The sequence below is a fragment of the Mixophyes fleayi genome, chromosome 2, assembly GCF_038048845.1.
Source record: "Mixophyes fleayi isolate aMixFle1 chromosome 2, aMixFle1.hap1, whole genome shotgun sequence".
Lineage (NCBI taxonomy): Eukaryota > Metazoa > Chordata > Amphibia > Anura > Limnodynastidae > Mixophyes > Mixophyes fleayi.
This window is the reverse complement of record NC_134403.1, coordinates 170,206,874-170,230,027: the sequence shown is the minus strand read 5'-3', so window position 1 is coordinate 170,230,027 and position 23,154 is coordinate 170,206,874. Positions and strand designations below refer to the sequence as shown.

At 41.0% G+C, this 23,154-nt stretch overlaps 1 protein-coding gene across 2 annotated transcripts in view; it reads left to right on the top strand.

Moving 5' to 3' along the window:
- The window catches only part of ZZEF1 (zinc finger ZZ-type and EF-hand domain containing 1), a 144,252-nt gene that overhangs the window by 27,386 nt on the left and 93,712 nt on the right, over positions 1-23,154 (top strand). For both annotated transcript variants that reach the window (XM_075194974.1, XM_075194973.1), the window contains exons 11-17: positions 4,617-4,762; positions 5,781-5,892; positions 6,671-6,886; positions 11,650-11,744; positions 11,999-12,138; positions 15,998-16,131; positions 16,353-16,423. In XM_075194974.1, coding sequence (XP_075051075.1) covers positions 4,617-4,762; positions 5,781-5,892; positions 6,671-6,886; positions 11,650-11,744; positions 11,999-12,138; positions 15,998-16,131; positions 16,353-16,423 — 914 coding nt within the window. The remainder of the gene's footprint in view (positions 1-4,616; positions 4,763-5,780; positions 5,893-6,670; positions 6,887-11,649; positions 11,745-11,998; positions 12,139-15,997; positions 16,132-16,352; positions 16,424-23,154) is intronic.

Here is a 23,154-nt window from a genome sequence, read left to right as displayed (position 1 = left end):
CTTTAGGACACCCCTTCTTCCTCTAACTCGGTCATTGGTGCCAACATGCACCAAAACCGCTGGGTCATTAACAGCCCCTCCCAACAATCTGTCCACCCGATCCGCAATATGCCGAGCCCGAGCACCCGGGAGACAACACACTGTTCGGCATGCACGGTCCCGGTAACAGATTGCCCTATCTACCTTCCTAATAATTGGATCCCCTACCACCACAATCTGCCTGGGTCCCTGAGTAACTTTGGTCCCCTCTGTGCTGGAGAGACCATTCCCCTGGTTGCTAGAGGAAGCAGTGTCATCCAACTCTACCAATTCTGAACTGCCTTCCACAGTATCTTCATCCAATCTGGCAAATCTGCTGGGATTGCCTAGCTCAGAACTGGCCTGCCTCTTCCTCCCTCTGCTACCCTTAGTAACTGTTACCCAGCTGCCTACCTGTGCATCCTCCTCTGTCTCTGCTCCACCCTGCTCAGATAATGCATCAACGGTGAGCTGTAAACTCTGCTCCAGGTTGGCAATGTCTCTCAATGTTGCAATGGTCTGCTTTAGATCAGTTACCTGGGCTTCCAAAGAGACTAATTGCTCACATTTCTCACAGAGGTATAAACCTTGGAACACTTGCTCCAAGTGTGCATACATATGACAAGATATGCATTGAGTGAGATCATCAAGCCTGCTACTACTCATCTTTTTTATGGCTAACCTAACTTCTTATAGCCTACAATGAACTTTAGTACTAGCCTTTCCTAGCCACTTACCAGATTAAACCCCTTCCTAGATTCAACTCCTTACTGGAACCAACTCCACACTTTAAACAAAAACAGCACTTGAAATCAAAAAAGCAGTGAAATCACAAGCTCCCAAGCTTTGAATACGTTTATTTTGAGATACATCCTATACCGCTGTCGGAGGCCTTTTGGATTTTAACACATTACATACACTTGAGACCTTTTTAAGAAATATTTTGCTGCTTTGCCTATTGCTTATTATTTTAATTAAAATTAATAAAAGTGAAGTTTTATCTGATCAATACTCTTATGGTGGGGACTGGACTGCCTCTTATGGTCTTTTCTCTCTGTTTTTTTGTTCTAATGCTAGCATTTATGAGTGCACCCGATCTAAACTGACAAATATATTTAAATTATGAACTATAGATAATCCGTCCCATATCTGTGTGCAACTATACTCCTTTTCTGTTTATTACGACAGCACAACACCACAAGACGGTCACAAGATACAGGATAAATGGTAGCATGTATCCTCCCAGTCCCTTGCAGCAAGCACTCGAAAATAATAATCTCAGTCTCTGAGTCTTATCCTCCCATAATATTACCACTACTGATTAGCTAGACAGTTACTGTGTCGCCCAGCTTGGTATACTGGTGCGCACAGACCCTGGCCTGGTAGGGTTTCCTCCAGAGGCACCATGTGGCCTGACCCAGAGTCCTTTTCACTGATGTCTTGTACATCAGGATCCTCCAAGCTAGAATACCACTATTGGCATTCTGCTTTCCTTATATTCTTGGCTGTATACACAGGGGGTAGGTTAAAATGTCTGTCCTCCCCCTTACAGCAGGGGTCTATCAGTGGACACTTTAACTGTTACAGGGGTAAATGTATCAAAGTTCGTTTTTTTCATCTTGCGGGAGATCGGCGTCTTTGCAGCTAAAATTTAAAGGGGCGATGGATTGTAAAGGCAAACTTGCCTTTACAATGGCCTGACTCAATTAGCTGTTTGGCTGGATACAGTAAACAAGGGGTTACAAAAGTACATCAGGTAATGACACTGCACGCTTACAATAAGACTTTTGACACATTGTATCAGCAGTGTTACACAAACTGAATCTATGATACATTTTGATACAATAACCTTTATATCGATACATATTAATACATTTCCCAATGCTATCTCAGCCAGTATATTACTATGGAGGCAAGTTGCATATCATCTAGAAGTTCTAACCTAATTACCTCTCCAGATTACCTGTTGACCAAGATTATTAACCTGACTGCCAGCTATCTATGTCAAGTCACTCAGCCATTGTTTTGATTACAAACCAGATTTAAGCCACACCTCATAACAATGGACATTTGAGACAAATGGTAATTACCTTCGCTAACACAAGCAAAATGACTTCTGCTGTCCTGTTACTTTCACACAATATGGCAATATTCTTTATATTTCTAAGACATACAATATTGCAGGTAATAGCAAGGTCAAAATTTACCTAATAACATGAAATAATACACTGATGCTCTGGTGTATATACTTGGCCAAGGATTAAAAAGTACATTAAACTGTGAGAAACGGGTGATGAATATAAAGTTCTCAGTCCAGTAGCATCCTGTTCTCTGACATTAGGTTTTATGTTTCTGCGGCCAAGGATGCCAGTTTTGGTCAGTAGGTGCTGCACTCCGCATCTCTGCTAATGTACCCTACTTTGAGACTTCCCTCATAGGATGAAATTCAAAAGAGATTTTTATACTTGTGTTAAATCTCTGAGTCCATTGGGGACACTGAACACCCATCTTGATTAAGCTCTTGTTTTGTTATTATTGTTTAAAGCTTTTTTCAGGGGTGATGGTGTTTCTTTTTGTTTATGTCCTGTGGGGCTGGATTAAAATAAGTTCCCTGCAGGTTTGGGGTAAGACATGTTGAATGAGTTCTCTGCACAACATAGTAAAAAGCCCCCATATGGAGTCAGATAAAAGGGGTTAATGTAAATAATCCCCGTTATTGGACTTTTGTATTTTTTTTTTATTTTTTTTTTAAGTTGAAGTCGCATCATGTCATAACAATTGTGTAAATCCAATGATGATGTACACAAACATAACATTACAGAAAAACCTTTCAATCATTAAATAGCAATATTGGTCTGCAAAACATCTGTATTCTGCAATGTCATGGACATCATCATCATTTATTTATATAGCGCCAACATATTCCGTAGCGCTTTACAATTGGGGACAAACATAATAAACTAATAAACGAACTGGGTAAAACGGACAAAGAGGTGAGAAGGCCCTGCTAGCAAGCTTACAATCTATGGGACAATGGGAGATGGACACATGAGGTTAAGTATACATTTTGCATCTTGGCCCAGCCAGACTGCAAAGGTAAAAGTGACTCATAAGCTAAATGATCCTGTCACACAACAATGTTGGTCAGGGGGTAGTTATCTTGTGTGAAATTGTGTAACAGGCGGTAACAGGCTAAAGGTAGTGAGGTTAAGAGGGTGGTTGAGGAATATTATAAGCTTGTCTGAATAGGTAGGTTTTCAGAGAATGCTTGAAAGTTTGTATACCACAGGAGAGTCTTATTGTGCGAGGGAGAGAATTCCATAGAGTGGGTGCAGCCCAAAAAAAGTCCTGTAACCGGGAATGGGAGGATGTAATGAGGGTGGATGAGAGACGCAGATCTTTTGCAGAACGGAGTTGCCGAGTTGGGAGATATTTTGAGACAAGAGAGGAGATGTATGTTGGTGCAGCCTTGTTGATGGCCTTGTAGGTTAGTAAAAGTATTTTATATTGGATTCGGTAGAAGACAGGCAGCCAGTGTAGAGACATACAGAGTGATTCAACAGAGGAATAGCGATTTGCAAGGAAAATCAGTCTTGCCTCAGCATGCAAAATAGATTGTAGGGGTTTGAATCTGTTTTTGGGAAGACCAGTAAGGAGGAAATTGCAATAGTCAATGCGGGAGACATAAAACTTTCCTTCAACATTCAAAACGGGAAAATTTAAAGTATGACTGGGGGGAGTAAGGTAAAGTAATATAATAACCCTTAAACTTGACGGCATAAAATGGGAAGATCTCCAGCCACCACTCTTAAGGTGGTTCCAGGTCCTGTGTCTGAGGCAACTCTGGATCTGGGATTGTATATGGATGGGAAGGATATCAATATAACTTTCCAATCCTTCAAGGAAGTCTTCTGCATATTTATCCTTTTGAGACAGTCTTCACCCAATCCACTGAAAAGCTATAAAAATATTTCTCCTTATATAAAAAACAATATGGCGATTGGAGGGTCTTACATTTGCAGCTGCACTAATAGCTAGTAGGAGTTTCCTACCTCCTTATTAACAATGTGACTTTCCCAGTGGTAGAGGTTTGCCATGCTATGATTACATTTGGGACAGGAATGGGATGGAGAAAGGTCCAAGAAATATTTTATGTGGTATAAGATAAATTTTATGAAATACATTTATAAACCGCTTCTTATAGGTAATCGCTGTTTGGAGCTTGCAGGAAGTTGTAAGTGTACCTATTAGGATTGGCATTGTAAGAGATGGAAAGTGAGGAAGACATTGAGAGATACCAACGGTGATCTCAAAATGATCAATAGTTTCCCTAAGCAAGTTGTAGTAATGAGGTTATAGCGCTATAAGTTGGTAGGAGCAACTGATCAAGGGGGTTTGTGCCAGTCTTGATCTGAAAATGTCAGTTACACAGTGTTAATATAATGTTGTGCCTGTAAGAACGCCATTGGAAAGTTATTCTTTTCTGAAGCCCCTCTGAATGTTCTAGGTGATTTTGTTTGGGTATTTAGTAAATGGTAAATAGAGTCAACTCCCCCCAACTCTCCAACTTTAGTACTTTCAATTATATTGTTTTTCAGGTCCGGAGGGGTGCCATTGGTGCCAAGTGTGGCTTAGTGTTTGCTTATAATTCTTCTGAAAAATTCCATGCAGAAGAGCATTTTAGAAGATACGAAAAATTTGATACGTGGAAATTACCTGAATTCAGACAGTTTGTGAAAGAAAGGTAATGAGTTCTTGTTCCGCTTCTAAGTGATTATATTCTGATCACTTCATATTTGCAAGTAAACTTTATTTTGTGGTTTATTTTTATGGTAGACACAGCACATTTCCTGAATCTAAACTTCCTGAATTGGTAAAATTATACTTTTTGCCCCTTTCATCAAATTGACGGAGTTTACTCCCAAATCATGTAAACCGTACACATTTTTACTTATTTTTGCTGTAAATAACAGCATTCTTAGCACATAGCTATACAGCATCTTGGGCATTGAGGGCCTTGTTTTTGGAGTCATACATGATGGAGGACTGACATCACAGGGTGGGAAGACCGTATAGGGGGGAAAAAAAGCAATTTAGATTTACAATATGGAGAATTTAGGGGCAGTTTGGGGGAAAAAATCCATAATGTTCTTTGTAAGGTGTAGGAACAGATACTTGTTACTATCTACACTTATGCACTCATATAAAGCTCTTAACACCACATAGCAGCTTCATGCCCACCACATACAACGCTATGCACAGTTTAACAGCCTCAGACTAACCACATTTAGTCCCATGCCCACCAAATACGGCCCTGTACCCAGTATAACAGCCTCATGCCCACCACAACTATGTCCACACTTAAAGTCCTGTGCCCATTGTTTTAGAATCCTGCCTACTGAAGTTGCATGCCCATCACTTCTTGCCCTGTGCCCAGATTAACAACCTCAAACCCACCACTGCCTCATGCCTTCTATTATAGCTCTGCTTTCAGCATAATAACTTCATACCCATCAATTTGTATTCCCATAGTTTTCATTTTATATTAAGAGAATCATTCAACCATGTCACTTGTCTTGTAACATTTCATTGCTATGATAGGCTTCAGGTTCTTCTAGCCCTGGCACTTCAAATTTGGGTACACAAAAATATCTGGGCTATGAAGAACAAATAAAATAGGTAATCCGGCCCTAGCTACACACCTAAAAAAATTAAAGTAAATCAAATGTAGTTTTTGGTGTAATTTTGATTTCTGTATTCAGAGCCAACACGCCATGCACAGAAGCAGGAGAGTGTGATCCTGTAGCCTGGTTTGAGCTAGAAGAGGAGTGGGATGAAGTTGACATTATAATGCAACAATGTAAAATTGCCAAGGTGAGTTGAAATGCATCTGACTAATCCTTAGTAGTAGTAGTAGTATTATAATAATAATAATAAGAATAATAATTAATAATATTATTTATATATTTTTTTTAACATGGGATACTTGGCCAAGTCTTCCCTCTTTTTATTATCATTGATTTTTTTAAGGCGCCACGTTGCTCCGCTGCATCTCCTAGTGAGGAAAAGGGAGCATACATAAAACAGGGACGTACTTCAATGCAGGGAATATATAGACAAGATTCAACATTTGAGTAGCATTTGGTCTGCCCCTTTTACTCAGCAATATCACACAGGTTTTCTCCTTTAGCAAGTGAAGTACCTTTTTAAGCATACATTTGCTATTTTTGTAAGCTGTCCTCATACAATTTTTTTTATTTTTTTTAAATCTCACTGGAGGGTAGACAAGTATGGCTGCCAGTCACAGACTCAGACTGTCAGCATGTCTTGTGAAGGCAAAGAGGAGAGCGTGAGGATTTTACAGTGCAGAGCTCAGAGGGACGTTCCAAAGTCTATTCTCATTAGATCATGCGCTATGTGACTGTGGTTGCCATAGTAGTCACATGATGCTATGGAAATTTTGCAGAATTATAAATCATTAATAGCAGCCTGGATAAATAAACCAAGGACCAATGGTAATTATCAAGTTGCTTCTTATAGCCTAGCATAGCTACTATTGTTATTGCTGGTGGTACTGTTTTATGTTATGTTGAAAGCAAAGAAAATTCAAAGATTGAAACAAGATTTAATAATGACGACACATTCTTTCTAGTACTGGATGGTGAAGTTCCTCTGCACCAGAGAAGATACAGCAGAGCGTCTAGGTGTGCAAGGTGTTAGTGCCTCTGGTTACAGCAGGCCAGAGGAGACGAAGATTGATATGAATGTTACGTGTCTCAAGTGTAAAGAGTTGGCAGCTGACAATGTATGTGGAATGACCCTGATTCTGAAAACACTGCTGTTTATTCAACAGCTGGCACATGATATGGTAAGTTACACCAATTACTACTTCTGTATACAAATATGTAATACAAGTTAACCCGTGCATGATACTCATGCATTCTAGTCAAATCAAGATACTTATGGTCTTAAAAAGGTTCTTGTCATGCATTTGGGCCTAGCCTAGGTCTCCTCAGGGGAAGATCGTTACTTCCCGACGCAAGCGCCCTTTTTAATGTGTGTTCATAAGGTAAAATTGCCTCACGAAAATGAGTTTGACCCCTCAACTCATAAATTTAGCCTTTACTACCCCTTCCACGGGGGGAAGGGGGGATGATGGAAGTTAACTGACTTGACTATTCTAATTTTTTTGTCAAATAATGTCAGTATACCAAATTTCAGGTCAATTGGATGAGCCCTTTCTGAGAAAATAGTTTTTTACACACACGCACACACTAACGCACGGCTCTACCTCACGAAAATGAGTTTGAGCCCTACGAAATTTCAGCCCTTTTTGAATTTTTTTTCCCACACACAGACGCCACTAAGCATTTATATATTAGATTCCTTAGTATAACATATAACCATTATGTCTATGCAATTCCTGTTCCAGTTTTTTTTTGTAACAATACTCTCATGGTTGGCAAACACTGTGGAAGCTTCACATCTGCCAATACCATATCCCATATTGAATTCTATAAGCTGTGCTGACAATGTCCGTGAAAGCTGTTTGGTGCAGCAATGGAGCCTTAACCGTTTTGTTTGACCCCGCGATCTATGCAAACAGGTTTAAAAACTGAATGTTGTGTGCACACTGCTACAGCACCAAAGTGCTTCCACACTGTAAAAGGAAATGTCAGTGGCGTTACTAGGATTTCCTGCAGGACGGCAGGTGTGAGTCCTTCCAGGGAATAACTTAATCTGCGATCACATGCAATGCATTGCCTTTAGATCCATGCTTACGTGGTTCTAATAGCAGTTGCTATTGTAGTTACTGATCATTTTGGTTTCATTGGATTTGTAAGTAATACAGATAAAGGTGTCTCCTTTGTTTCTGTGTTTTGTTTTGTTTTTTTAAATGGGGGGGGGGGGAATTAAACATCCTGCTTATGTCCCCATTATTTATCATGGTCTTGGGAAATTTGATATTTTTGTACTTAAGAGAGCTGTAAACATTTCCTGTCATCTTTCTGAGAGCGCTCTAGACATGGGATTTTTTTTTTTAACACTATCTTTGAACTGTGGCTGTATTGGCTGAAATTCTTCTTAGATTATTTAGGATGCAAGTATATCTGTTATGTTTGCATTTAACTACTTGAGCGCTCCATGTCCTGCCAAAATTAACAACATGTTTCTCTTTTTAATTCTATGGGCAACACTGGATACACAGTGTAGGGACAGGATCTTAGGCACTTTTAAATTTGCCTCCAAAAACTCAAGATCATCTTCCCCTATACCCTGGAAGCCTGACATTTTTCTTTTGTGTGTGTGTTTTTTTTGTTTTTTTTGTAGTGCCCACCAGGTGCTAGATTTTAGAGCTGCCTCTTCAATTTAATTTTTTTAAATTTAATTTACTTTAATCTGCATTCCACAGCCACGCTGGGGCTGCCTGGAGCTGAGTAGGTACTGTGATCATCTCCATAGAATGCTGTTTTTTGGGACAGTCATTATGGTCAGCAGCCTCTGAGTGCTAGGCCATGGGGGTGGTTGCTGTCACTATTTAGCATTTCCTCCATAACAGGGCTTATCTATTGAGGCAAGCCAAAAATAGACACAGCAGCAGAGCTTTTTCCTGTTAGTGTTATGTGATCGATATTCTTCCAGCCACTTTAGTTCTTTTCTGTCTCTTTTGCGGTCCTCTTTCAGCTTGTTAGACTCTGCAGCTGTTCTCTGTCTCCCTTCTTCTTTCCTATGAAAGACGTACGTCCAGGGCCAGGCCTGGAAAGGGGACATTTGTCACTTTAGTGGGCAGTCAGGTGCTGATACTTAGGTGCAGAGTGTAGGATGGAGGTTCATCAGCCGCTTTTTTGGATAAGGGCTTTTCACTGCATGGTGAAACTTTTGCAGCTGTCTGCTTTTCCCAGGGGCTGAGTGGGTACTTATCCTCTCTTGCCTGCTTAGGGGGAGCTTGAGGACTGACCCTTCCTTTTCCTTACTGCAATGCTAGTGGTCTTTGGGCTCCGCAGCATCACCAAAAGAGCCAGCTTGTGCAGAAGCCCTAAATAGGTTGGATGAGGACTTCTCATCTTCCCTGAAAAGCATGATGGAATATGCCTTCATAGCTAAACTGCAGAGGCGCCAAGCTCCTGCTGCTCTTCAGTCTTGGGAGGAAGTGAGGTGGCCGAAAAGACTTGTGCCCTGACGAGGTCTCCACCAGAAATCAGGTCGTAGAGAACTTATTGCTGGGAATTGGGATTCCTGTCGTATTGTTGTTTAAGAGGTAGAAAAAAAACAGATGTTTCCTTCCTCTCTTCCCACCAGTTGGTAGTGTATTTATGCGAACAATGGATCTAGCCTAATTGTAGGTTCTGGTTTCTGTAAGTTGCAGTCTCTCTTTTTTTTTTTTTTTTTTTTATCATCTCCATAGTAAAGATACGGTGGGATGGGAATCTTCACCTTTGGTAGATGCTTCCATAGTTTGCCTCTTAGAGTTCACCACAAATCTGTTTCGCTACCCTTAAGGATAGAAGGACAGAGGCCACCCTTAAGTACCTTTACACAGCGGTAGGGACCTTCCTTGAACAAATCTTTGCTTTTGTTTGGTTTAGTTAGCAAGTGGAGAGGTGGCTGGAGGCATTGGCAGAGGGTCTGCTGTCTGGCAAACACTGAGCAGATTTGCTTTCTCTGGGTATATCTGGGAAAAGATTGGATTTACTCAGAAATTTTCTTATTTTGGAAACCAGACATGTCCTTTCAACTCATTCTAAAATTGAAATCCCTGATCTTCTAACTTTGGTGGGTAGGCTCAAGATGGAGTCCTTGAGAACTGTCAGCTACAGCATGGAACAGGGCGAGTCCATGGTGTCAATGGACATCAAAGATGTGTACTTGCAGGTTCAAATCTGGAAGGAACACTTACATAACCTCTTTTCGTTGTACTGTATCTCCATTTTACATATGGGCTCTGCCTGTAGACAGTGCAAAGAGTGTCATAGCGGTGATGACTGCCCTTCTGTGATCCAGGAGGGGTGAAAGTCATTTCCTATCTGAGCGATCTCTTGACGAAGGTGGGGCATTCTAACCTTTTGTTAGATGCTGTGTCCAGCTAACCAATAACCAAGAAAAATAGATGATCTATTTATTTGCTACAATGTATTTATAAATTGAATTCAATTGTTTTTTTTGACTTGTTTTCATGTTATTTGATGTTTTTATGCGTATACTTTTTATATCATTAGGTTTGCAATAAATATATAATTTTGTTCCATTGGCTCTTGGACATTATTAGAGATCATACATTTTTCTTGGTTATACCTAAGATTACAGTTTACTATACACTATATATTCCTGACCTAATATAGTTTTTTTGATTTGTGAAACTTTGGGAGGGATACCCACAGTCATTTACCCAATAATATACCGATATATACAGTAAACAATAATAGAGACATTGCTCCGAATGCCAGCTATAGAAGACTCTTGATAGAGAATCATGCCAGTAACACAACAAGATATCCACCTGCAATTGAATATATGAACATCTAGGACCTTTTTTGACTTTGTTACATAGTTCAAAAGCAAAGCTTGAAGTACAAAAATTGCGCTATTATGATTTATTAATTCCGGGTGGTATCATTCATTTGTGTCAATTTAATATAGGTAGTTGTTATGCAGTATCAGTCTTTCACCTATAGGTATTACCAACATAGGGCATTAAGTATTATCCAGTTTTGTTTAGAATGAGCACAGTTATTTTCATTATACGTCTGTTTTAATCAAGGAGGGATACTTTGGGTATTCTTGCTGCTCTGTTAAAGTGTTAGATTTGAGCCTAGTTTACCTTAATGCTACTTATCCAAAAAGCATCTGAATTTTGCCTTCAAGAGGCTTATTTCCATTTTAGAGGCCCATATTTTTGACTGTTGTTTGGGGCTGTCCAAGCTGAAATCGGCTGCAGAGAGCTGGTAATCTACCCATAGGTAGCAGTACTCTTTGCTGCTGTTGCTGAAACCCCCATGGCTCAAGATGACACAGTTTGACCCATGGTACTAAATTAATCTAGCAGGCCTTAATAGAAGCACGTCTGGTACAGCTGAAATGCAGCGTCTAGCTGCTGCCTCGACCCCACTGGACTACAGGTATGGAGACGTTCTGGCAACGTTGCCGTCTGGTTCCTGCAAATGGGAACCAGAGCTGCAGCGTAACGCCGCTGAATTTGCCCTCATCCCCTATTAGACCACCATGGCTAAGTATGTGTTGTTAAAAATCTATTTTCTATTTTTTACTTGGTTTGATTACATAATGAACATGACACATAATGCGCAAGTAGTATGGGTTACATTTATACCATGCCCGCAACACTTGCAGTGTGTGGGAGAACTGGGTCCCGGCCACAAAAAATTACTTTTAGGCTGTGCATTAGACAGTTTACTATTGTTTGATCATACTCATGACATCTAGTATGTGGCATGGAGGAAATTGTGTAATTTCTTCTGCTTAACAGTATGGCTTTTTTGTACTCTAATTCTTAATGTGTTCAGCTTTTAAACTTTGAAATAATAAATAATAAAAGTACAATGGATTTTGGTTTAATAGTATTCAGATTCTATGTTGGGGGAAATTCATTATTCTTTTTATCTCTGTTTGGTGTAGGAAAAGGATAATCGATCAAGACACAGATCACTCCTTGATTTGTCAGGCCTGGATTTGGAGCTTCTTTGGAAGTTTTATAAGAAGTTGCAAGACAAGTATGTTTTGAAAACCATAAAGAAAATTAACTTGTGTGGTCAGGGTTATTCAATGCATTTGAACCACTCATTACTTGGGGCATTCTCTACTGTGCTACTTACAATATAACACTCAGTGACTTCAGCTGCTTCTCTGTGTGCTTTTCTATTGATTATTTATTGCTGATGAATAGCTTTACATATTTAAACAGTTTTTTTTGGAGATACGATGTGTGATGGATCTGTAGTAACTTCTGTTTGTTTTCTGCCTGCAGCCCCAGAGAGGAATCTAACTACGCCAAAACTATTCTGCTGCAGTTACTCCAGAGCTGCTCCAGTGTACTGACTGGGAATTCCACTCATGTTCCCAGCCAAGCACAGTATGCTCAAGAGCTATACACACACCTATGTGAAGGTATGATTTGTCCATCTCCCATGTCACTAATATTTCATATTTTGGTATAGTAAATTGTGCGCTTTTTTAAAACAACATACATTCTCTCTTTTTTTTTTTTTTTTTCCCCCCCCCCAATTCCTGGTTTCTGCATCTGCTGTAAGGGGACACAGAAGGTGTTGTCCCCTTACTTACTATGATATTTATGTACACGGTAACAAAGAGGCAGGCTGACAGTCCCAGTGGGTCTTTATGATCTTGTCACACAGCAATGTTGTTTGAGTAGAAAAATGGAACAAATGTTGGTAGGGTAGAATCTTGGTGAGGTAAAGAAAGGGATTTGAGAGTGTGATCAGTTTACTTGAAGATGTGTGTTTTCAGGAAATCCTTGAAAATTGAGGAATGAAAGTTGAACATGTTGCTGGGAATAGCATTTTATTCTAGATCTTATCAGTCTTGTCGGTAAAGTAGGACGCAAATTTTGGGTAATGACTATGATTGGAGGGGCTGGTTTGAAACAATTGAGATGTGTTTTAAATGTATTAACAAGGCATTTTGGGGTTAAAAGTTTGCTTGGAGATTGGACATTTATTTGTTTTGCAGTGTCCAGAGCATTTCGGTATGAGTGGTAATGAATAACAGTATATTTAATCAAGTAACCAGATGTATGACTATTCTACTTTGCAGAAGATTTTTTGAAGGCTGCATGTTTTCTTTGTGAGACATGGCTGAGGTGATGGTCATAGCTGAGAAGAGGGAGTAGATGGAGACACTTGATTTAAGAGCTGTTGCTTGGGAGTTATTGCATGCATGATAGAAATTTTTTGAAAGTAATAGACCTAAGATTTCTGCATTTACGTGGAGGCTTGGCTTGGTTGAGTTAGGTTGTAAAGAGGTTAACATGGTGAAGAGGAGAAACTGCAGATTTGATGAGGGAAATAAGTGTTAAATCAGAAACTGAAAAGGGTTGGGAGAAAACAAGATCACCATATGACCATCACGATGAATAGATTAGTTGATCGCCTGCGAGAGGCTGATGGAGAAAGTAATTTGCAGGCAGAAGGAGAATACGTGTGTAATCAGTAGGGATGTTGCCCTTACTTGCATTTTATTTATTTTTGTATTCGGGACCCATGAGACGTGTGCCAGGAACGTTTGCTTGGTTTTTTTTTTTTTTGGTTTTTTTTTGTTTGTTTTTTTTTGTTTGGTGTTTTTGTTTCCATTCTGCACACTCCTATCGAGATCAAGTGTGGTGATTCACCAATGCAAACCCATGCTGCACTGCAGTGTCCTGAGTAGAGAGGGCTGATTATCCTATTAGTACCTGACTACCTGGGGCCTCTTGGAGGCCTTGAGTTGTCGGAGTTGACATTTTTTCATGCTGTAATGCAGCACAGTGCTTTCCTCACCAGGGGATATCAGAAACCTCATTTGATATTTTAATATGTAGAAGAAGGAGTTGTGGAACAATGTGTATCTAGAAGGTCTACTCTAATGACTCCCGCATGGAGAGTTCAGGACCAATCTATTCTTGTCCATGTGACATGGACAGCAAATTGCTACAGAGTCCTGCACCTGTGTCTACATTCTGTCTCCGCATTCACTTCAGTTTTTCATATGCCTGTAACAACAGTCTGTACTGTGGTAATCACTCTTGGTCCAGCCTTCTCAGGCGACACCCTGGTTGACAAGGACTGATTCCTGTTATCCCTCCCCCAGGATCGCTCCCTTTCAGTGTAGTACAATTTTGTTTCTTTCCCTACCTTTTCACTTGATCGCCGCTAGTGGGAGTCGGGGGGGTTCTTTTAGTTTAGTTTCTCTTTTTTAATGGAAAGCAGGGTAGGACAGCTTCAGCCTTCTGGGACATCCAATTCTCAGGAATCCATGTCCAAGATGAGGATGCAAGGCCACCAACCTCAGTGGTCCATGGCTATGCAAAATTACAGATTAAATTACTTCCTGGAAAGTTCAAAGCGGAGCCCCTGGGTGAAACCAGGCAAATGCTTTTTTACTTCATTGCATTTTGGAGCCCTTTACCTTGTTCTTTCAGTGGAAATTTTGTGACGATCCTCTACAGATGTCAGTCCTCTACAGCTGTCATCTAAGAGCCTAATTTCCCTCGTTGGTTCTTTGCTCAGACTATCATTTGCAGCTGCTTGGTAAGGTAAAACTATTTTATTTTGGGCAGAATAACCCAGAGGCGTTATAAAGTGGCACTGCCAGGGTGCACACTGATTCTTTCGACTATCTTGGATTTATCATCGCGCGTGAATTATTTGGACGTTAAGTCCGTTGGTGTAATACCAAAGTCTTGGCTAATTCAGTGGAGTCATCAGCTCAAATATTAGTTGGTGGACAATTCTTCTAAAATGTCCCGGTCTACTGTGCCTTTTTCTGGTAAGGACCCCAATTGGGCTAGAACTAGAGAAGATACTCAAGGACAATGCAGGTAGTAAGAGTTTCTTCCTTCCTCAGAATACCAGGATGAGTTAACTCATGCCAAAAGAACTCTTCCAAAAATACTTTAAGGTCCAAAGCTGTATTCTTGGTGGCAGTATAGCTTAAATAGAAACTTTCTGGATTTTGTAAATTGTGATGCCAAACCATTAAAGCCATAAATCCTCCTTGACTGTCTGTCAAGACCTGTTGGTGCGAAAGGAATAAGGGTTTGCCTCCTGCTATTCAAGCTTACTGTGTGTAGAAGTTCTTTCCATTTGACCATTCAAGAGCTGCTGGACGTAATGGTCATCGATTTGGTCCTGGAACACCAGAGAAGTTGGCGATTTAACTCCATATTCCTATCAGTAGTCCTAAATAAATTGCTTTAGTGGAAACCGTTAAAGATTGAGTTGCTTTGGTTGGCTTTCACATGTTTTCCACAAGGCCATAAATGCTCCGCCGCAGGAGCAAATGCTCCTACGGCATGTTCATCCCTTATCTGTGACATTTTGGTGAAGGCCCTGTTCTAGGAAGCTGGCGATTTTCAACATTTGCAGCCTGGTGGAGTTGCATAATTCAGTTATAAATAGCCCAAATTGACACTGACCCCCATTATGTTCTTGGGCCTCTGTTTAAACAAGTAGGTTCAGAGAGTATTCTAATTCCAGGATATGATTCACTCTGTCCAAGAGCTAATCTCCCCACTTTTCTTTCTTTTTTTGTTTGTTACTTTTTCATAATGTCTTTTTTTATTTTAATTTATTTAAGTGTCACCATAACTTCTTTCTGCCTTTTAAGTATTTATAGTAGTAATCTTCAGGAATCGGTTAACAGTTCCTGAAATGTATTGTGAAGATGGATGTTTCATGATATTCACAATATGATGTAGCTTAAAAGAAAACCTATAACAAGAATATTTAGGGGCATATTCAATTGTCTGCGGGATTGCCGAAAATCCCGCAGTCCGCACAGGATTAATCCTGCGTGAAAAAACCGTTTATATGGTAATTTACTCGCTGGATTTCAGCTCGCAGCTCAGGGAGCTGAAATCCAGCGAGAGATTACCGTATTAACGGTATTAGTTTTTCCGCACTCGAACCCGCAGACAATTGAATACCCCCCTTAGTATACATTTCCCTGGGTGTCATTTTCTAATGTTTATAACCAGTATGTTTTTTTGTTTGTTTGTTTTTTGCTATATGCTTTGCAAACGTAACTTACCATGTGTAACCTTTAAATGCCTGTATGCTTTCTACCACATGTGTCTTCCCACAAATGCTTTAAGTATATAGATCCCATATTTTAAAAACATCAGAGATGATTATTGAATAATAGATAGCAGATCCCATTAAACTCTTATAAAGTGTATTGAGGTTTCTAACAGAGAAGTAGTCTGCCATTATGTAGACAATTATGTAATTACCTGATATTGTAATTTCAGCTATGGACAACATGGACATTTCCACTTTGTCTTCCAAAGCACTCAAACAAGACATTGTTAACACTTTACTGAATGGAGCTGCTATTTTTTTCCCCGATCGTCTGGCTCGACGCGATCGTCTGTTCTCTTTAATGGTAGGAATGTGCTTTAAAAGGCCAAAAATCAATAACACTCAAGATAATGTTCCACTAAAAAGCACATTCTATGGAACCTGTGCTAAAATTGAATTTTCCTTGCTTAGTTAGTTTGTGCATTTTTCATTTATATATCTGTTAGCAAGAAGCATGAGCATTGTTTGGCCAGCCATTTGTTAAGGATGTTGATTTCATGCTATATCTTTTGTTTTCTTTTGTAGAAGAGAATCACAGAAGAGAAGCAACCACAGTCTGCACACATCACTTTTGAGTCCTTATGTACATATTTCAGGTAAGGACTGGTTTCATGCCTTGACAAATTATTGATATAAAGTCCAACCTCCAACAATTGGAGTCAATTGCTCAGAGTGAGCATAGAGAGGCACATATCTGTGAAGGCCTATACATTTACTATGACCCTGCTATAGTGAAAACCGTCTCTAGTCCCTCATCTGACCAGTAAAGAGTAGAAATAAAGCACCAAAAGTCTAATTGAATAAGTGCATCCCCTAAACCCTAGTTCAATACCTTATTAAATCTAGCATAAAATATTTCTTAATTTGTTGTAGCTCAAATGGGGGAAAACACATGGCTAACTGAATTGGTTGTTCCAGCGGACTCCTGGCTTTAATTTTCATCTTTGTTGATTGTAGTGTGTGGTCTGTGTGTTTTGTGGTTTTTGGTTTTTTTTTTTGGTTTTTTTTTTCATCAAGAAAGTTGAGAACATTTGGGATACAAGTCCCATCATTTTATCTTGTGTGTGCGTGTATTGTGTTTTTTCCTCTTTCCCTACAGACTCTCAGATACACTAGCCCTGCCCTGCCATGCTCATGGTCTCCCTGTTCTAGTGGTAACCAGCCTTGGCTGGCTTGCGCTGACTGAAATATTACTTTGTTTATTACACAGTGCACTGTATATGGGAATCGTATTTTTTTTTTTTTTTTTTTTGCACAAAAAGAATTAGGCAAGACCGCCAGCTCTGAGCTGGTGTACAATTAAAGTACTTTCACTGAAGGTGTGCATACCATGAAATACCCCTGTAGTCTCATTATAATAAAATTGCTTAATAAAATTAAATCTTGTATCTACACTGTTCCACAAAATGAGGTGTACTGGGGCGACACATCTGTTCTTTAGTGGGAAATGCCTTCACTATGCTCAGTTCCTACTCTCTGCAAAGGCAAAGACCTCTGCATTTTGCTCTATTATGTGCCCTAGTATAAATTGAGGCACAAAGTAGATTCAAAGCAGGATTTGCATTGCAAAGCGGCTGTTGTACATTTTATAAATGGCCTCCCATATGTTCTGTCACTGTTTTGTATGAAATTAAAACATTTAATAGTCATTTTTCTTTGCCCCTCATGGCTTTGTCATACTTGTGATGGTTTTTTTTTTTGTTTTGTTTTTGTCTTTTTTTTTTAGTTCTCTCTCTGGGTTTTTTGAAGCTGGATATAGAGCTTTAAATATTAGAGAATTTTTTTCCAAAATTTCCGCTTGAAAGAAACTGACTTGATTTTAAACTGTACAGCGTTTTCTACTGGCGATTTTCTCGCTCTGTAAAATGATGGAAAGTCACTAGTGTGACAATTTGATATTTGTAACCATTAATTTATATAGAATAGTATTTGGCTAGTAATAGACCGAGAAACATTTACTAGTCCTAAGGACTACGTCCCTGACTCGTGTCCGAAAGCAACTTATATGTAAGTTGCATTTTCAAAAACAGCATTGAGTGTATTTCCAGCTGTATTCAAATTCAATGTTATCTAAAGATACGTTTCGATTTGTATCTGGGTGTAAGTACGCTCTGCCTAAACAGTACTTGCCCCTACGTAGGCACAAAGAGCAGACTGCAGTGTACACACATGGACATGTACAATAAAAGTTTACATCAGAACGCACAAATCTTTTATGTGATCATAAAATAAATTAACAATTTGTATAATTATGTATAAAAAAAAATAATTGTCTAATTTCCTTTTTTGTTTTTTACACTGCTGGGAACTTCCGACTCCTCCCTGGACTACCAGGACTGTGTGGGGAGGGGGTAGAGGTTTAAAAGGAGTGGTGCTCCGTTGCATGGGAGTCAGAGCAATGGCATAACTCCTGGATGTACACAGCTATGCCTATTATCCACTGGTATTAAACATGTGGTTGGCAGCGTTTAAAGCTAGTAAAACACATGTGAACAGACCTGCAATGATACCCATTGTTTCAAATGTCAGCATACCCACTTGCGCTTAGGGCATGGCTTTCTGAAAGCTTCTGGCTTCCTTCAATGCATACCTGATGGCACTTGCAGTGATTCCTGATTAGATACACAATGTTGGTGCAATGGGAGAAGCCTTTTGGTAAAATGATCAGCTTATTCTTGTGTGAGTGTGATTTTTTTATATGCTTCTCTAATATAGAAGATGCTTGGTGTATTGGAGATTTCTCCCTCTCCTTTTTTCTTACAGCGCCCTCTGTTTGGTATATTTGTATATCTTCTCAACCCGTGGTTAGTGTTTTGCTGGGTGTCTGTATTCAGATGACTAATTGACAAATCGCTATTGTATTCATAAATTTGTAACCAAATCCTCTATTCTTTTAATACTTTTTATATGTGTTTTAGGTAGCACGTTGTTAATTATATATCTCTCTTAAGGTTAATATTGATTATTAAAACTTACAACACAGCATTTGTTTATGGTTGTTAGGAAATGGTTGAATGGTAGACGGGAATGTTACTTACCCAGTCTTTTCCTCTCAAGGTGGCAATGAAAATTAAGGATGAGCGGGCTCGGATTCCGCTAATCCGAGCCCACCCGAACAGTGCGGATCCGACGGGATCCGAGCACTGTTCGGGTATTTCCGGCACCCAAAAAAATGAAAGTGAGGCTCTGACGTCAAGTCTCGCGTCGGATCCCGCGAGACTCGGATTGCATAAATTCCTCGCTAGCGGCCGCCATTTTCATTTGGGCTGTGATCAGGGTAGAGGGAGGTTGTAGGGTAGTGGTGCTCCTGCGTGATCAGTCCAGTGGTGCTTTATGCTTGTGTCCAGTGCTCTGTCCTTGCTGAGTCCAGTGGTCCTTTTGTCCTGTACTCTGTCCTGCTGAGTCCAGTGGTGCTTTAGTCCTGGGCATTTTTGTGCTAAGTCCATAGTAATTTTCTAATTATTAAACTCCCAAAAATTGTAAAAAAAATAAAAAATGATAAAAAAATATTAAAAAATAATTTAAAAAGTATAAAAAAAATTCTAGAGCACTATATTATTGCAGTCCTGAAATATTAGTACTGCAATACCTACCTACGTTCACTGTTTCTGCAGTCCAAAAAATAGGAACTGCAATCTATATTACTACGTTCACTGTTTCAGCAGTCCAAAAAATAGGTACTGCAAGCTATATTACTACGTTCACTGTTTCTGCAGTCCAAAAAAATAGGAACTGCAATCTATATTACTACGTTCACTGTTTCAGCAGTCCAAAAAATAGGAACTGCAATCTATATTACTACGTTCACTGTTTCTGCAGTCCCAAAGTGTGTGTGGTTTAGGGGTACGCTCTCTTGTGCTGCATATAATGGAGTACAAAAATTTGGAGGATAAAGTAGGGAAAGATCAAGACCCACTTCCTCCTAATGCTGAAGCTGCTGCCACAAGTCATGACATAGACGATGAAATGCCATCAACGTCGTCTGCCAAGGGCGATGCCCAATCTCCTAGTAGAGGGCATGTAAAATCCAAAAAGCCAAAGTTCACTACAATTAGTAAAAAAAGAAAATTCAAATCATCAGAGGAGAAACGTAAACTTGCCAATATGCCATTTACGACACGGAGTGGCAATGAACGGCTTAGGCCCTGGCCCATGTTCATGACTAGTGGTTCAGCTTCACCCAAGGATCTAAGCCCTCCTCCTCCCCACCCCTCTAAAAAATGTAAGAGACTTAAGCTGTCATCAACAACACAGCAAACAGCTCTGCCTTCTAAAGAGATGGCATCACAAATCCCCAAGGCGAGACCAAGGGTGTTGGTGGTTGCGAAGCCTGACCTTCCCATCACTGTACGGGAAGAGGTGGCTCCTTCCACCATTTGCAGCACGCCCTCTGCATATGTTGGAAGGATCACCCACAGTCCAGTTACAGATTTGGCTAATGAAGGTGTGAATGTTGTACACCGGGAGGAGGATATTGATGTAGCTGGCGCTGAGGAGGAACTTGACGAGGAGGATGCTGATGTGGTTATTATAAATGAGCCACCAAGGGGGGAAACAGTTGTTGTCCATGGGATGAAAAAGGCCATCGTCATGCCTGGTCAGGAGACCAAAAAATGCACCTCTTTGGTCTGGAGTTATTTTTATCCCAATCCGGACAACAAATGTATGGCCATATGTAGCTTATGTAAAGCTCAAATAAGCAGGGGTAAGGATCTTGGCCACCTAGGGACATCCTCCCTTATACGTCACCTGAAGAACCTTCATAATTCGGTGTTTAGTTCAGGACCTGTGGCTAGGACTGTCAGCAGTCCAGGGACACCTAAATCCCTTGGTCCTGTTGGATGCACACCACCAACAACCTCCTCGTCAACTTCCTCCACGATCTCCATCAGATTTAGTTCTGCAGGCCATGTCACCAGCCAGCCTGAGTGCTCTTTAATACGGGATTCATCAGAGGAATCCTGCAGCGGTACGCCTACTACTGCCGCTGCTGGTAGTCGGTCATCTTCCCAGAGGGGAAGTCACAAGAACGCTACGTCTTTCACCAAACAGTTGACTGTCCAACAGTCGTTTGCCATGACCACAAAGTACGACAGTAGTCTCCCTTTTGCAAAGCGGATAACTGCGGCTGTAACAGCTATGTTGGTGTTAGACGTGCGTCCGGTGTCCGCCATCAGTGGAGTGGGATTTAGACGGTTGATGGAGGTATTGTGTCACCACTACCAAATCCCGTCGAGATTCCACTTCACTAGGCAGGCGATACCCGGGATGTACAGAGAAGTACGAAAAAGTGTCCTTAGTGCTCTGAAAAATGCGGTTGTACCCACTGTCCACTTAACCACGGACATGTGGTCAAGTGGTTCAGGGCAGACGAAGGACTACATGACTGTGACAGCCCACTGGGTAGATGCATCGCCTTCCGCAGCAGCTGCATCAGTTGCAGCATCTCCACAACGGCTGCTCATTCCAAGGCAGGCAATGTTGTGTATCACCGGTTTTAATAAGAGGCACAACGCTGACAACCTCTTAGAAAAACTGAGGGAAATAATCTCGGAGTGGCTTACCCCACTTAGACTCTCCAGGGGATTTGTGGTGTCAGACAACGCCAGTAACATTGTGCGGGCATTACATATGGGCAATTTCCAGCACGTCCCATGTTTTGCCCACACCGTTAATTTGGTGGTGCAGCATTACCTGAAGAGTGACAGGGGTGTGCAGGAGATGCTTGCGGTGGCCCGCAAAATTGCTGGACACTTTCGGCATTCTGCCAGTGCCTACCGCAGACTCGAGCAACATCAAAAAAGGCTGAACCTGCCCTGCCATCACCTCAAACAAGAGGTTGTGAGGCGCTGGAACTCCACCCTCTATATGCTGCAGAGGATGGAGGAGCAGCAAAAGGCCATTCAAGCCTACACAGCCACCTACAACATAGGAAAAGGAGTGGGGATGCGCCTTAGTCAAGCGCATTGGAGACTGATTTCCGTGTTGTGCAAGGTTCTCCAGCCGTTTTAACATGCCACATGAGAAGTCAGTTCCGACACTGCCAGCTTGAGTCAGGTGATTCCCCTGATCAGGCTGTTGCAGAAGCAGCTGAAGAAAGTGAGGGAGGAGCTGTTAAAGCATTGCGATTGCACCAAGCATGTAGCTCTTGTGTATGAAGCCCTTCGTACGCTTTGCCAGGATCCGAGGGTGGTCACTCTTTTAAAGTCAGAGGAATACATTCTGGCCACCGTGCTGGATCCTCGGTTTAAAGCGTATGTTGTGTCTCTGTTTCCGGCGGACACAAGTCTACAGAGGTGCAAAGACCTGCTGGTCAGGAGATTGTCCTCTGAAGAGGACCGTGACATGCCAACAGCTCCTCCATTTACTTTAACACCTGTGGCTGCGAGGAAAAAGCTCAGTTTTCCTAAAAGACCCGCTGGCGGGGATGCTGAGAACATCTGGTCCGGACTGAAGGACCTGCCAACCATTGCAGACATGTCTACTCCCGCTGCATTGGATGCTGTCACAATTGAAAAAATGGTGGAGGATTACTTTGCTGACACCATCCAAGTAGACATGTCAGACAGTCCATATTCTTACTGGCAGGAAAAAAAGCCAGTTTGAAAGCCCCTGTACAAACTGGCTCTATTTTACCTGAGTTGTCCCCCCTCCAGTGTGTACTCGGAAAGAGTTTTTAGTGCAGCGGGGAACCTGGTCAGTGAGCGGCGAAGGAGGTTGCTTCCGCAAAACGTTGAAAAAATGATGTTCATAAAAATGAATTATCAATTCCTCAATCAAGAACAGCACTGGCCTCCAGAGACTACAGAGGGACCTGTGGTTGTGGAGTACAGTGGGGACGAATTGATAATGTGTGAGGATGAGGAAGTACACACTGAAGGGGGCGAGGAATCAGAGGATGAGGACGACATCTTGCCTCAGTAGAGCCAGTTTAGTTTGTACAGGGAGAGATGAACAGCTTTTTTTGTGAGGGGGCCCAAACAAACAAATCATTTCAGCCACAGTAGTTTGGTAGGCCCTGTCGCTGAAATGATTTGTTTGTTAAAGTGTGCATGTTCTATTTCAACAACATCAGGGTGGGTGGGAGGGCCCAAGGACAATTCCATCTTGCAACTCTTTTTTTGGCATTATGTGCTCTTTGGGGCCTAGTTTTTCAAACTGCCATCCTGTCTGCCACTGCAGTGCCACTCCTATATAGTCATCCTATGGCAAAGCGGATAACTGCGGCCGTAACAGCTATGTTGGTGTTAGACGTGCCTCCGGTGTCCGCCATCTGTGCAGTGGAATTTAGACGGTTGATGGAGGTATTGTGTCCCTGGTACCAAAT